We start from the raw sequence: 16,831 nt of genomic DNA, 5'->3' as shown, positions 1-16,831 counted from the left end.
TTTTTTTGTAAACCCCCAAAAATGTAACAAATAATAATAATAATAATAATAATAATAATAATAATAATAATAATAATAATAATAAATGAATAAATAAATAAATAAATAAATAAATAAAAGTGTGAGGTGTTGTTGAAGGGAAGTGCTGCTGAGTTTTAATGTGAAATGAGGATTGTTCATACAAGAGACTCTAAGTAGTCTGTGTTTAGATTCTGAGCTGGTCCTGACTGAAAGACAACCTTCAGACCCATCCTCAGTCTTGATGACCTAAGACACAGCTAAATTAGCTCTGATTGGTCGGATATGCTAACAGCCTGGATTTAGCTGGTCTGAAGGAAAGACAGGGAATCAGATTGAGAGGACAAAGTTAAACTGAGAGAGGAGGTGCAGTCAGAGAGAGAACTACAGTTATATTCAATCTAAAAGTCATTTCAGGTGATAAAAAATGTTTACTGTGTTTAAAAAACGCTAATATAACATAAACCAAGTTTGACAAGAAACAGGATATGAATCATAAATTGTCATTATTCACATGACTTCTAACCAGTAAAACCAGAACAATTACTCTAACCCGTCTGGTTGAATCTAAACATGTTTGATCTGTCATACTGAGACTCTTCAAACTGTTTCAGGGTCTGGAGAATATTTCAGGGTTTTGAATTGCCCATAAAACATTCAAATAAACTGAGATCTTTAAACACACCGAGCTGCACTGACCTCTGCGGGTTTAGGATAAACCTGTATATGAGGTGCTGGTTCACTTGCCTGGGCACTGCCGAGGTGCCCTTGAGCAAGGCATCAAACCCCCAAGTGCTCGGGGTGCGCTGGTTGATGGCAATATCCTCACTCTGACATCTCTCCCTAAGCATGTTCACTGCATGTGTGTGCATTGTATGTATATACCCAAAAAAACTGTATGTGTAGCATGTCCAAAAATAGCACAAGTGAAAAAAATTGAATTGAAAGTACCTTTCTTCTTCTTCTTCTTCTTCTTCTTCTTCTTCTTCTTCTTCTTCTTCTTCTTCTTCTTCTTCTTCTTCTTCAGGTATGTCATGAATGTGTTTTAATGTAAAATATGAATATGCTTTGTTGCTGATGTAACTATTTTCGTTTAAAGTCCTCCGAAATGATAGTCCTAAAAGTGGACAATTTTATCAGTGTCCTTAAGTGCTGCTTAACAAGCATGTGTGTGTGTCAAAGTTTAATTTCACACATTTCTCCTGATTATTTTGTTGGTTATGATGAGTGAGACACATCTGATTGGCATGCATCCAATTCAAATGAAACTATGTTTAAGGACCATATTTTTCAATCTTTTTTTACATGTTTATGACCATGCTCAGACAACAAATAAAATTTTTACTTTCTGAGATGGAGATATTTAAATTTAATTTAGGACTTATTCAGGATGCATTTAAATGATGTTTGTAACTTTGAACAGTAACAGGGCAATGTTCAGGATTTTAAAAAGATGTAGAAGTTACTGTTAAATTAAAAGCATTGCTGTAAAAACATTTAGTGTCAAGCTTAGTTTGTTATTAACATTAAATACTTTTCAGTCACATTCCTCTTATTTTCAGAGAACAGTCCAGCTGTACAAAGTTGTGTTTTATTTCTTTGATGAGATTGGCTGATGTGTTCTGTTTAAGCTCTCTGATTGGCTGTCAGGAGGCGTGCTGTCATGGCACCGTGCCAGGACTAACTGGCCTCTAACCAGACTATTTTCTGGCAGCCGCCCATGAAACAGAGAAAACAGCAGCGGACCTCGTAATGAGATAACAACGACAATATGGTCGGACTGTGGAGAGGGCTGGAGCGCAGCCATCCTCTTCTTCTCTTGTTATTGTTCATCTTCTTGATCGCCTGTGTCTTATTAATTCAGAGTTTCTGCTTCTGATCTGCAAACTGTGATTTAGCAGAAACACAGCGATGAAGGTTAAATACTCAGTATCTGACCATCTTCTTCACAGATTTTTACTTTAGATGCTCTCTGATATCTTTAATACGACTGTAACACTAATTGTTCCTGTTCAGAGAGCGTGTTTGTGTGATTACTTGCAGTTGCTCTACAATGAAAGAAGCACTAAACAGTTTTAGTGAATTTTTTTATTGGTGAATTTATCAAACACAGATTCATACACTTTATAACATGTTCTCTGAATTCATCTTCAAAGTTAATTCAGTAAATTATTTTTGATTTTTCCTGCTCATGCAGCGCAGAAAAAATCTGTCCTGATGAGGCCGGGTGACCTCTGACCCCTTGTTTAGCCAATCAGATAAATGCATTCTCTAACAGGACTTTATAAGCATCCAATAAGAAAATATACAAAACAGGTTTTTATTCTTTCAGAGAATAAGCAGACATTTGGATGTACAAAAACGATTTCTTTTTCATTATGATTGAGCTCAGAGACGCTGTAAACCAGAGAGAGCAGAAAGGTCTCACCCCCGCTCAAAAAACAACCACTGAAACTTTTTCTGTAGTTTTTCTTTCCTCAGGTAACATTTCCTACTCCACAAAAAACAGATTCCATCCACACGAAAATCATGAAAATGATTATGATCCGGAAAACCCACCTTAACTTTATTAACGACAAACCAGGAAGCACCGAACTACAAGGACCAGAATGCATTGTGATGCAAGCAGGAACAAAAAAAGGAGAAAACAACAACAACATCAACAACAACAAACAGCTGACTGATCCTTCACATCACTGCTGATTAATTCATATCTGATATGAATTTTCTCCTGCTTTTCTCAAACTTCAAAAACACAAAATAAAATATTTTCTTCTTCAAGAATGTTCACTGTTTCTGTTCTGACGAGGTCACTTTGTTTCCATCGTCCTCCACAGGAGTCCAAGTGCTATGTCCACCGTTCGTCCTCCATCACAGTGCGTTCGTTATTAGTATACTGCATTTCCCAGCATGCCCCTGCTCGTCCACACACAAGGACACACCCCCCGTCCATCGGTGAAGATGGAGGGATATGAAGAGATGAAGAGAAATAAAACTTGACTGCATGGTGTACAATGTCTGTCAGTCTCAAAAATTCAGCACCAGTGGGAAAAAGGCCATTTTTGATTGGTTCATTTTAGTTTTGCGCGTAACATTCGATTTTATTCACACCACAAAAAAACATTACTTTGAAAAAAACATAACCCCTCCCCTCTAAAATGACCCCACCTCCTGTGGCAGAGGGGGCGGGGCCACAAGTACCCCTGTAGCTGCTGTTTGACTTGCCCTCCCCTGTAGAAAAGTTTAACAAGTCTTTGGCAGATTTACAGAAATGAAACAAGGCTGTCTGCTGCAGGAAGTGGGCGAGAGACACAGGGTGAGAGAGAGACAGGGAGAGATAGATAGAGGGAGAGAGGGAGAGAGAGTCCTCTTGAAGGAGTGTTATTTTATATATGGACTGAAGATGATTGAAGAGTTCAGGCACAGAAATGAGCCTCAACATCCGATAGCACATCAGCGTTTGAACCCCCCACTGACTCTCCAACCTTTTCTTTATTTGTGGTTTAATTTATAAAGTTTCAAACTCAATGTGATATTTCTGTTCTAACTTACAAACATGCAGAACGTAACTGCTGCAGTCTGAGTGTTTCTCTGAGTCAGTCTGTAAATATTAGCTACTAGCCTGTAGCTTTGTGAAGATGAATTTATCATCAGCTTGTGAAGCCACTCTAGTTTGCCTGGTGTGTCTGTATAGCTGTGTAAGCTAAACCTTTAGATCAACTGAAGCTACGGTCAGGTGTCAACTTCTGAACATACCAGCATTGAGTTATTAAAATATCTTAAAGCAAATGGCGTGATGGATTAATGCCCAGCTGTCTGTCTCTGTGAGAGTTCTGTCTGTAGACTTCCTCTGTGGGGGATCGTTTTACTCTGAAGTTTAAAAAACTCAGCGACTTGAACATGGAGCTCCCTACAGAGTATCAATAATACATGTATTTTATCAGGCCTCTGTGTTGTTTGCAGATCTTGTTTAATCTCTGGTGGATTGTTTTCTGCTGGATCTCTGTGTTCAGAGACTCAATTCAGACTGTGGACACTTCAGAGTTTTAACTTTCCAGACAAAGATATTAAACATGTTATTAATAATTAAATAGTTAAAGAGCATGTACTTTTTAAATGTTCATACTATTGCTTTATAACTCTGCTGACAGTTAGTTTCAGAAGCACACATCATGAAGGTTGAAGGTTTCTGATGTGTGAGACAGCTGAGGCTGATTTCTGTGGAAACCTCTTCAGAGATTAATTTCACATCTCCAGGACAAACAGAGAGCCTTTGAACCAGTCCCACCAAGAGAGCAAAAGAGCAAAGATCGCCATCCTTATCCTGAAGGGTCAGTCTGTGTTTCTGTGAGATGAGTCTGAGTCGCAGACGTAGGCTGCACTCCAGTGACCGCCATGTCTCCTCCTCCTGATGGTTCAGACCCGTCTCTGTACGTCTGTCTGAGCCTCTGACTCTCTGTGGTCACAGTCATGTGATGTTCATGTCTGATGCTCTCTGGTTTATTCATCAGATATTATTATATCATCACTACACTAATTTAGCACCATATCTATGACAGATCATATATTAAAGGACCACCTCAGTGTTTTCACTGCTCAGCTCTGCGTTATGTGAACGTCTTCAGTCCTAAAGGATTCTCAATTTAATAAATCTTTATGAATAAAGTTATTCAATCAGGTGAATTAACCGAAGCAGAAGGTGTTTTATTCATTCAGAGACTTTATAATCTACACTCCACCTGCTTCATCATATCAAGATTAAAACCAACAAGACTCTGCTTCAACAAACTTTACAGAGTTTAAAGTCTGACCTGGATCATCTCACATCAAAGTGAAACTCTGACAGAGATAATGTAGACACTCCCCTGACTAAAAAAAACAAAAACACGCCAGATTAAACTTTAAATCACAAAGTATCTTGTTTTTAGTTTCTGTAGACTTTGGATAAACCAGAAAAAACATCCAAATATCGCCAAGAAACAAGATAACAATCTGTATGCTCAAGATCATCACCATAGCCTGATCCTGCGTATGCCTGGACAATGAAAAGATTGTGTTCCTGATAAACGATCAAGATCTTAATGTTCTATACACAAAATAAATGTGCTCAAGATTCTAACCAAGATCTTGTTTTGAAACCTTTATCAAGATAACACATCAACATCTTAATCAAAGTGTTACCTGAAGATCTTGATCAATAATCTTGATTTGCATTCTTTAAAAGAAAGACCAGCAGTCCAGATCCTCATCCTGATACCAGGATCTGGTTATGAACTGTGTGGAATGATGTTGGTTCTTTCTCTGAATGAATGTTTGACTCTTTCCAGATGTTTGATAGGCGTGTGAAATCTCTGCTGTGGTCCTTTAAGTCTGATTGTTTCATAATAAGATGTATTGATGCTCAGACTCAGGTGATTACAGGTAAGAAGTTTAATCGTGATGCATCACTGTCAAAGCAGGTATCCAACCTCTGATTGGCGAATGTAGCTCAAAGCGTTGAAAAATAAACTAAACACTGGACTCAATCGAGCCTCCACCTGTCTCCATCACAGCACTAAGGATACTCCAAAACAGCTGCAGGCTCCTCCCACCTCTCTGCACTGCCTCCTCTGATTGGCTGAGCTGCGTAGTGGTGTTCAGATGGAGGTCAGAGGTCAGTGAGAGGGAGCTGGACGTGATTTCTGCCTTGGGTTGGTTGTTTCTTTTCAGAGCGAAAGGAATAAGTAGAAGGAGAAAGAGGAGGAGGAGGAGGAGGAGGAGGAGGAGGAGGAGGTGCTATGAGGAGGCCAGTAGAAGCATGAGGAGGAGGGCTAGCATCATGGCCGACAGCAGCGGGAGGCGGGGCAGAGCGAGGCCGCAGCCACCGGTGGTGTCGTCTGTCAGGAAGGGCTCTGGAGACTCATATACTGAGTCATCTGAAAGAGGGAGAGAGAGAAACTTCACATCAGCGGAGTTTAATGATAGAGAAAAGTCGGACCTTAAGACAGTCACTAAGGGTGCCCTGAGACAGACCTTAAAACAGTCACTAAGGGTGACCTGAGACAGACCTTAAAACAGTCTCTAAGGGTGACCTGAGACAGACCTTAAAACAGTCTCTAAGGGTGCCCTGAGACAGACCTTAAAACAGTCACTAAGGGTGCCCTGAGACAGACCTTAAAATAGTCACTAAGGGTGACCTGAGACAGACCTTAAAACAGTCACTAAGGGTGACCTGAGACAGACCTTAAAACAGTCACTAAGGGTGACCTGAGACAGACCTTAAAACAGTCACTAAGGGTGACCTGAGACAGACCTTAAAATAGTCACTAAGGGTGCCCTGAGACAGACCTTAAAACAGTCACTAAGGGTGACCTGAGACAGACCTTAAAACAGTCACTAAGGGTGACCTGAGACAGACCTTAAAACAGTCACTAAGGGTGACCTGAGACAGACCTTAAAACAGTCACTAAGGGTGACCTGAGACAGACCTTAAAACAGTCACTAAGGGTGCCCTGAGACAGACCTTAAAACAGTCACTGAGGGTGACCTGAGACAGACATTAAAAAAGTCACTGAGGGTGACCTGAGACAGACTTTAAAACAGTCACTAAGGGTGACCTGAGACAGACTTTAAAACAGTCACTAAGGGTGACCTGAGACAGACTTTAAAACAGTCACTAAGGGTGACCTGAGACAGACTTTAAAACAGTCACTAAGGGTGCCCTGAGACAGATCATAAACATGTGTCGATTTCTAAACAGTCTGTATGTGATGAGCTGAGATTGAAAAGTGTTTGATGTGAGTTTTAAACACAAAATACTGAATGCAAAATCATAAATCCAATCCAACAGAGGATGGATTATGTTATATCTGATTGTTTATTTCAGATTCACTTTCTAATGAAATAGAGTAATATAGTCTAATATCATAGATAGAATATATATTCATGATCAGTAATTTCTCATGTTAGTTTTCCCGTTTATTCTCGTTTTCTTCATGAAGAGAATAAAAGCCTGACAGTGAAGTTTGTCTGTTAGTAAAAACACTTGTTATATTTCCTGTCAGGTCAATGCAGTTTCACATAAGGCTGATCATTAATGAGCACAGGGTTTGAAAAGAGTATGTATTAAAGTAATACATAATTCAATAATGAGACATTTTACCGGTGAGTCGATCCGTGATGCTTCAGGACAGAATAAACAGAGAGCAGATTCTCTTCATGTACAGGTGTTTGTTAAATAGGTAAAGCACAGAGACAGAGCTTAATTTATATTTATCAGAGATATTACAGTGAACATGTGTGCAGACACAAACAGCTGGGTGGGACTAAGACGAGAGTGAACGACGTGAGGATGGAAGTTAAGAGCTTTGAGACGCACCCAATGAGTCATTCTGCAAATCTTATCCATGAGGCTTTGCTTTGAGCATCTGACAAAGGCTCATAGGACTGTAGTTTACCAAATTAAAAGCTTGAATCCTACAGTTCAAATAAATGTTTGTCAAACATTCTGTTGTTAGAGTTAGTTCTTAGCATACTGTTTCTTTGTATTTGTTCTCTCTGTCACTAAGAATCATTTTTTTTAATCTGTGTGTTTAAATCCAATTATTTTCTTCAATTACAGAGAAAACTGTTTTTAGTATTCAATATTTACAGGCAACCTATTGGTCAGAAGACTCCCTGAAGCTGTCCTAAAGAGTCGTAAAAATGTGCAGCGTTGTCACAGATATTCTGGGATTATGATTATGAGAAGTAAATCCTGCTGTGATTAAATATTGAGTGTTTACAGCTTGGCGGATTAACGGTTTCCTTCAAGCTCCGCTACGTCTGGTTTGTTAGTCAGACGGAGAATTTCACTGAGTGAATGAGTCAGAGCGTTTCTGAGTGAGTATATGAACGTGTTAATGGTTCATGTGTGAATATTTTTCTCTACAGTGTTAATCTGTTCATCACATGTCCTCTTTTGTGATCTGACATTTACAGTTTACAGATTACTAAAACCAAACTCTAGACTTAATCTTCCTGAGGACTCCTCAGATTACTGTATTTCACTAATAATTAATAAATTATAACTTAATGAATCTTGTTTGTGTAATGAGGCATTTTTACCGGTAAATGATGGCTCTACCTGCGACACACATCCTGCTTTTATTAAAGATTTTTTTTTTTTTTATGCTCTTTGATAATTTATTATTTATTCTAGGCATAGTTTTGTATCAGCAGCTGGATTTTTTTAACCATGTAATAAAATACAAAGTCATATTTCCTAAGTATTATTGTAAAATATCATTACAATAACCTTCTGTGTATTTTAGAGAAGTTATGCATAAAGCTATATTTAACTGATTCAAATAACTTTTAGAACAAATGGTAAATTGGTTTAACATGAGTTTGAATAACTCCAGTATAAATCATGAAGTTAAATAAATCATACAGTTAATGCAGAATCAGAGCAGGCCTGAGAGGAAACATTCAACGGCGCGTACTTGTGTATTTTCAGTCACCAATTAACGTAGGAGAATAATCTGACCACAATTTGAAAAGAGTGTTTCAGAGTAACCTTTCTTAAAGCTGACAAAAATAAAACAGGTTCTCTCTTACTTTATCTTTTTACCTGGATCATTTTAAATTTACAACATTTTTTAAAATGACTAAAAATTCTGAAAAGAATAATCAGATTGATTTGACGCTATAAGTTTCACTCCGTGAATTAACAGTTAGACTTAATTTGTTGCATTGTCTGTTTTAATAATAAACTTATGTAATTTATAAAATTAACTAAAGTAAAGGAGAAGATGACACATTCGTCAAATATTAAGAAGAAGAAGAAGAAGAAGAAGAAGAAGAAGAAATAAATAATTTCCTCGACTTATAAATACAAGTTTGTTTAAGCTTCCTGAGTGTACTTGTTTATTCACTTCATTAATGAAGTGATCAAAGGTTATTTTATTATGAAAGGACACCTAACACTGTGTGTTGAATGTTGTCAGTGTTTGTCATGAATTTCTGACCTTTGTTAAAAGGGAGAAATCAGATGAACATGCTGCTTTTCTCTGTCAGCGGCTGTTTTACCATCAAACCAGAAACCCTCCAAATATTACCTTCTTAACAAAATCTTTTTGGGATTCATAATCTGACAGAAAACATCACCTCGAGGTGGATTTTCTCCCTCTTAGCATATTTCTCAGTGTTCAATTTTAAACAGAAGAAGTGGATGACGGTGACAAAGAAGAGGCGGATAGAACTCACTGGTTGGTTTGACGTAGATTTTCAGTTTCAGACATGGTTTCCCAGCCAGGTTTGGATGTGGAGATGCTACAGTAAAAAAAGAGAGAGAGAATTAAAATGTGACAAAAATAGAAAATAAAACACGTTGGAAAAAATTTGACTCGCAGCCTCGACCCTTTGCTGCATGTCTTCCCCCAACTCTCGACTCCCAACATCTCCTCTCTCTTTTCAGCTGTATCAACAAAAAAGACAAAAAGGCCCCCAAGATATAATAAAAAAATAAGGAAATAAATGAATAAATAAATAAAAATACAGCCGAGGAAACTTTAATGTTTTTTATTTGACTACAAACTTCACACAACTAGCACAGAAGAAATACCACCAGAGACACACTGTGTGTATCTGCAGAATATGTTTACACACACACACACACACACACACACACACACACACACACACACACACACACACAGGAAACAGATTTAGTTTTGCCTTTTTTTTTTCTTTCCTTGTTATTGATGAACTGCATTTTTAAAAATTCATCTATGCTTTCCTGCCAATATATGAATAACCTTCAGCCTGACACAGTTATTCAATTATAAATCATTGATTATATATAATCATAACTCATTGATTCATTATGTTGTTGTTTTCTGTGTGTTGTCTGTTCTTTGTTAACCACAGGTAGAGGGTTGAAAGTGTTTGAATTCATTAGTTCAGTGGGAGTTCTTTTAAATTCTGAAGACACAAACAACCACAACACATCAAACAACACATCAAACAACACACTGTCTGCAAAGTAAAGTCAGAGTCCATCGCTCTGTTCTCCAACACATCCTCCCACCCGAGATAACCATTATATTCCGATTAAACTGGAGCTCTAGTATAAACAAAACACACAAACACACAAATGCCCGTCTGCTTTAACTCCCTGTAATCACGCCTCTGTCTACTTTAACTCCCTGTAACCACACCTCTGTCTACTTTAACTCCCTGTAACCACGCCTCTGTCTGCTTTAACCCCCTGTAACCACGCCTCTGTCTGCTTTAACTCCCTGTAACCACACCTCTGTCTACTTTAACTCCCTGTAACCACGCCTCTGTCTGCTTTAACCCCCTGTAACCACGCCTCTGTCTACTTTAACTCCCTGTAACCACGCCTCTGTCTACTTTAACTCCCTGTAACCACGCCTCTGGCTGCTTTAACTCCCTGTAACCACGCCTCTGTCTACTTTAACCCCCTGTAACCACGCCTCTGTCTACTTTAACTCCCTGTAACCACGCCTCTGTCTGCTTTAACTCCCTGTAACCACACCTCTGTCTACTTTAACTCCCTGTAACCACGCCTCTGTCTGCTTTAACCCCCTGTAACCACGCCTCTGTCTACTTTAACTCCCTGTAACCACGCCTCTGTCTGCTTTAACTCCCTGCAACCACACCTCTGTCTGCTTTAACTCCCTGTAACCACGCCTCTGTCTGCTTTAACTCCCTGTAACCACGCCTCTGTCTGCTTTAACTCCCTGTAACCACGCCTCTGTCTGCTTTAACCCCCTGTGAACACGCCTCTGTCTGCTTTAACCCCCTGTGAACACGCCTCTGTCTGCTTTAACTCCCTGTAACCACGCCTCTGTCTGCTTTAACTCCCTGTAACCACGCCTCTGTCTGCTTTAACTCCCTGTAACCACGCCTCTGTCTGCTTTAACCCCCTGTGAACACGCCTCTGTCTGCTTTAACTCCCTGTAACCACACCTCTGTCTGGTTTAACTCCCTGTAACCACACCTCTGTCTGCTTTAACTCCCTGTAACCACACCTCTGTCTACTTTAACTCCCTGTAACCACACCTCTGTCTGCTTTAACTCCCTGTAACCACACCTCTGTCTGCTTTAACTCCCTGTAACCACACCTCTGTCTGCTTTAACTCCCTGTAACCACGCCTCTGTCTGCTTTAACCCCCTGTAACCACACCTCTGTCTGCTTTAACTCCCTGTAACCACGCCTCTGTCTGCTTTAACCCCCTGTAACCACGCCTCTGTCTGCTTTAACTCCCTGTAATCACGCCTCTGTCTGCTTTAACCCCCTGTAACCACGCCTCTGTCTGCTTTAACTCCCTGTAACCACACCTCTGTCTGCTTTAACCCCCTGTAGCCACGCCTCTGTCTGCTTTAACTCCCTGTAACCATGCCTCTGTCTGCTTTAACTCCCTGTAACCACGCCTCTGTCTGCTTTAACTCCCTGTAACCACGCCTCTGTCTGCTTTAACCCCCTGTAACCACGCCTCTGTCTGCTTTAACCCCCTGTGAACACGCCTCTGTCTGCTTTAACCCCCTGTGAACACGCCTCTGTCTGCTTTAACTCCCTGTAACCACGCCTCTGTCTGCTTTAACTCCCTGTAACCACGCCTCTGTCTGCTTTAACCCCCTGTGAACACGCCTCTGTCTGCTTTAACTCCCTGTAACCACACCTCTGTCTGCTTTAACTCCCTGTAACCACACCTCTGTCTGCTTTAACTCCCTGTAACCACGCCTCTGTCTGCTTTAACCCCCTGTAACCACACCTCTGTCTGCTTTAACTCCCTGTAACCACGCCTCTGTCTGCTTTAACCCCCTGTAACCACGCCTCTGTATGCTTTAACCCCTGTAACCACACCTCTGTCTACTTTAACTCCCTGTGAACACGCCTCTGTCTGCTTTAACCCCCTGTAACCACGCCTCTGTCTGCTTTAACTCCCTGTAACCACACCTCTGTCTGCTTTAACCCCCTGTGAACACGCCTCTGTCTGCTTTAACTCCCTGTAACCACACCTCTGTCTGCTTTAACCCCCTGTGAACACGCCTCTGTCTGCTTTAACCCCCTGTTACCACGCCTCTGTCTGCTTTAACCCCCTGTGAACACGCCTCTGTCTGCTTTAACTCCCTGTAACCACACCTCTGTCTGCTTTAACCCCCTGTGAACACGCCTCTGTCTGCTTTAACCCCCTGTAACCACGCCTCTGTCTGCTTTAACCCCCTGTAACCACGCCTCTGTCTGCTTTAACTCCCTGTGAACACGCCTCTTTCTGCTTTAACTCCCTGTAACCACGCCTCTGTCTGCTTTAACTCCCTGTAATCACGCCTCTGTCTGCTTTAACCCCCTGTAAACACGGCTCTGTCTGCTTTAACCCCCTGTAACCACACCTCTGTCTGCTTTAACCCCCTGTAAACACGCCTCTGTCTGCTTTAACCCCCTGTAAACACGCCTCTGTCTGCTTTAACTCCCTGTAACCACGCCTCTGTCTGCTTTAACCTCCTGTAACCACGCCTCTGTCTGCTTTAACCCCCTGTAACCACACCTCTGTCTGCTTTAACTCCCTGTAACCACGCCTCTGTCTGCTTTAACTCCCTGTAACCACGCCTCTGTCTGCTTTAACTCCCTGTAACCACGCCTCTGTCTGCTTTAACTCCCTGTAACCACGCCTCCTTCTGCTTTTCATCCTTGTTTTGAAAGCTTCATACCACCACAAAGACACAAGCAGACAATCTCCTCCTTCGTTTTTTCATTTTACATTGAGATAAAATCAGCCATGTTTAAACTCGGATCACTGAAGCCATGGACAGACTGAGAGTGATCTGCTTTCTGTGTGAACCAGGAGCTGCAGCTGCTCATACACGAAAAAGAAGAAAACTGGATTCAGCTCAGGATTTTAACTCCAGAGAGAGCAGCAGCTGTTTGACCTGCAGACAGACACACACACACGCACACACGCACACACGCACACACACACACACACACACACACACACACACACAGTCATTAAGTGTCATTTAAAACAAACTGCCTGCGTCTCTGCTGGAAACCTCTCTCCAAATGAGCCACAATTTAGGAAATTTTTTCCAGGTTGGAGGACAAATTATGTCTAGACAAACACGCAGACACACGCAGACACACACAGACACACACAGACACACACAGACACACACAGACACGCAGACACACAGACACAGACAGACAGACAGACACACACACACACACACACACACACACACACACACACACACACACACACACACACAAAAGCAGATTGTGTGTTTGTTTTAACCCTCCTCTGTCTCCATCAGGCGCTCTGATTTGCTGATAAATCGGCAGCAGGGCCTCAGAGTCTGCTGAGCTTGGACACTACTGACTACTACTACCAACTATCTGGTTTCTATATTCACTATATTTTTAAGTTATATTTTTGGCCTTTTTGCTTTTATTTGATAGTACAGCTGAAGAGAGACATGAAATGTGGGGAGTAGAGAGTGGGGGAAGACATGCAGGAAATGGTCGACCTGCTGGGGATCGAACCAGTGACCCCTGAGACGAGGACTGTAGCCTCTTTATGTGGGGTGCTTAGACCAATAGGCCACCAGCACCCCATGTACTCTATTTTTTAACACAAATCTCTGTCCTCTCTGCTCCTTCAGTTGTGAGACAGACTTTTACTTTAGCTTCAAACATTCACGTGGATTTACAGATTACTTCCATTTTGCATCATCGTACACTGCCTTCCTAAATTTAAGAACAATTTCAGACTACATGTTTAAAAGAGGATTCCATCAGGTCATGTGACACAGGACAGACGTGACCTTAGAACACGCAGTTAAAAGACGTGTGAGGACATACAGACTGAAGCCTTTTTCAACACGACCTCCTGAAAGTTTCAGCACCGTCTGCCCTGAAAATTTACTCAGTTATTATTCACACGTGTCCTTCGCAGTCCTGTCTGAGGACTGGTTTTTCAGTATTTTAGAGCATGTGTGAAGACAGACAGAGAGGGAAACTGCAGAGTCTGGTGAATGTGATGTCTGTGAATGACAGGGAGAACTTGGAGCCACATGGATGAAAGTGAAGCAGAGAGAGACATTCCCCATCACACTGATTTACATACTGTAGCAAAGCAACGTTCATTATTTTTCCTCTGTTATTCTTTTATTTGAAGGTAGAATGATTTTAGTTTTATATAAGCTGAGCTTCAGTTAGCTTAGTGCACATTAGCGTCTAAATAAGTCCTTCAGACAGATGCTTTTTACTCTGACACAGAGTGGACGTGTTCCGGTAAACATACAGTCATGGACAAAAGTATTGGCACCCCTGGAATTTTCCAGAAAATACACAATTTCTCCCGGAAATTGTTGCAATTAGAAATGTTTTTGGAATATACATGTGTATTGCATTTATGTGCATTGGAACAACACAAAAAACAGAGGAAAAAACACAAAATTTACATAATTTTAAACAAAACTCAATAAATGAGCCGGACAAAATTATTGGCACCCTTTTAAAACTGTGGGTAAATTATTTTATTTCAAGCATGTGATGCTCATTTAAACTCACCTGTGGCAGGTAACAGGTGCTGGCAATATAGCAATCACACCTGAAGCCAATTAGAATGTATAAAAGTCCACTCAACCTTTTGTGTTTTGTGCCTGTGTGTGTCATACCATGCATGGAGAAGAAAAAGAAGAGCCGAGAATTGTCTGAGGACTTAAGCAAAATAGTGGAAAAATATGAACAATCAAGGTTACAAGAGGCATCTCCAGAGATCTTGGAATTCCTTTGTCCACTGTGCGTAATATAATCAAGAAGTTTATAACCCATGGAACTGTGGGGAATCTCCCTGGATGTGGACGGAAGAGAAAAATTTACAAAAGAATGCAACGCAAGATAGTTCGAATGGTGGATAAAGAGCGTCAGTCAACTTCCACACAAATTCAGGCTGTCCTGCAGACTCAGGGTGCAGAAGTGTCAGCTACCATATGTCGTCATCTGAATGAGATAAAGCGCTATGGCAGGAGACTGAGGAGAACCCCACTGCTGACAAAGAGACATAAAAAAGACAGACTAGAGTTTGCAAAAATGTACGCGAGTAAGCCTCAGTCCTTCTGGGAGAACATTTTGTGGACAGATGAGACTAAGGTCATTCTACTGTTTACAGAAAACGGAATGAGCCCTACAAAGAAAAGAACACAGTACCTACAGTCAAACATGGTGGGGGTTCAAAAATGTTTTGGAGTTGTTTTGCTGCCTCTGGCACTGGGTGCATTGACCATGTTCAAGGAATCATGAAATCTGGAGACTATCAAAAGATTTTAGGCCGCAATGTAGAGCCTAGTGTCAGAAAGCTGGGTCTGCGTCAGAGGTCATGGGTGTTCCAGCAGGACTCAAAACACACCTCAAAAAGCACCAAGAAATGGTTGGAGAGTTCTGAAGTGGCCAGCAATGAGTCCAGATCTGAATCCCATTGAACACCTCTGGAGAGATCTCAAAATCGCTGTTGCAAGAAGGCACCCTTCAAATCTGAGAGACCAGGAGCAGTTTGCAAAAGAAGAGTGGTCCAGAATTCCATTTGAGAGGTGTAAGAAGCTTGTTGATGGTTATAGGAAGCAATCAGTTTCAGTTATTTCTTCCAAAGGGTGTGCAACCAAATATTTATATATAATAAGTTGAGGGTTCCAACAATTTTGTCCGGCCCATTTTTTTAGTTTTGTTTAAAATTATGTCAAATTTGGCTTTTTTCTTCAGTTTTTTTGTGTTGTTCCAAAGCACATGAATGCAATAAACATGTGTATACAAAAAACATTTCTAAATGCAACAATTTCTGGGAGAAATTGCGTATTTTCGGGAAAAATTCTAGGGGTGCCAATACTTTTGTCCATGACTGTAGCTAGGCAGTGATCGGTCCAAGATGACTTCAGCTTGATTTAGCACGAACACATGAAGCAGGTGAAACTGTTAGCTTGGCTTTGTACAAAGAGAAATGACAGTCTGTCTGATTACAGGCTGTATGGGGATCGAACAGGTGTAGACACGGGAGGGTGAAGGAGGGAGGGAGTAATTGCCTCATTAAATGTGTTCGACTTTTCCTGCTCAGTGAGGAGGAGCCCAACACAAGGCTGCTAATGATAGCTTTTAGCACCTCATGTGTAAAACACACGCACACGCAAACACACACACACACACACACACACACACACACACACACACACACACACACACACACACACACACACACACACACACATACCCGCCTATATGTATTACAAGGACACATCTCTCCAAACCAGTCTGGTGGTGTATTAGGGGAGCACCCCTTTCCAGCTGCCCCACAGAGATGTGGGTGGTATCAAAAATTATTTTTTGAGCCCAACAACACAGATCTCACTTCGGAGTTTGAATACACACAACACAACTGGAAATATAACAACCTGACAATATGCATCATTATGTGGACAATAATTAATTTGATAATAAGCCCCACCCATGACATAAAGCGTTATTATAAGGACTAACACCATTTGTGAGGACAGTGGCTATACAACACACAAAAACGGCACTGAAGTGTATTAAAGGGTCAAACATGAATTAATGGAACGGGAAAACACACACACTACAGTGAAGACATTGTGCTTTATAAGGACACACCCGATATATGAGGACTGCCTGTTCTATAAAACACAAAGTATATCCCCATACATGAGGTATGTCTGTAATGCAGAGCTGGTTTACTGTAACAGACAATATAACCAAACCTGTATGTGTAGTGATTTTTATATAGTGTTATGTGTCATATGACTGTTTTTCTACATTGAG

General features: G+C 40.9%; 1 protein-coding gene across 1 annotated transcript in view; it reads right to left on the bottom strand.

Annotated features, from left to right (window-relative positions):
* Positions 1-2,322: 2,322 nt before the first annotated feature.
* Positions 2,323-16,831, bottom strand: part of LOC117806184 (ephrin-A2-like) — a 98,755-nt gene continuing 84,246 nt past the window's right edge. The window contains exons 3-4 of the mRNA XM_034674957.1: positions 9,244-9,309; positions 2,323-5,933 (exon numbers count right to left, since the gene is read on the bottom strand). Of these exons, the coding sequence (XP_034530848.1) occupies positions 5,794-5,933; positions 9,244-9,309 (206 nt within the window). The 3' untranslated portion in view covers positions 2,323-5,793. The remainder of the gene's footprint in view (positions 5,934-9,243; positions 9,310-16,831) is intronic.

Source organism: Notolabrus celidotus, chromosome 2, assembly GCF_009762535.1.
Source record: "Notolabrus celidotus isolate fNotCel1 chromosome 2, fNotCel1.pri, whole genome shotgun sequence".
NCBI lineage: Eukaryota > Metazoa > Chordata > Actinopteri > Labriformes > Labridae > Notolabrus > Notolabrus celidotus.
The sequence above is the reverse complement of the archived record's forward strand: the minus strand, read 5'-3'. Positions and strand labels throughout refer to the sequence as shown.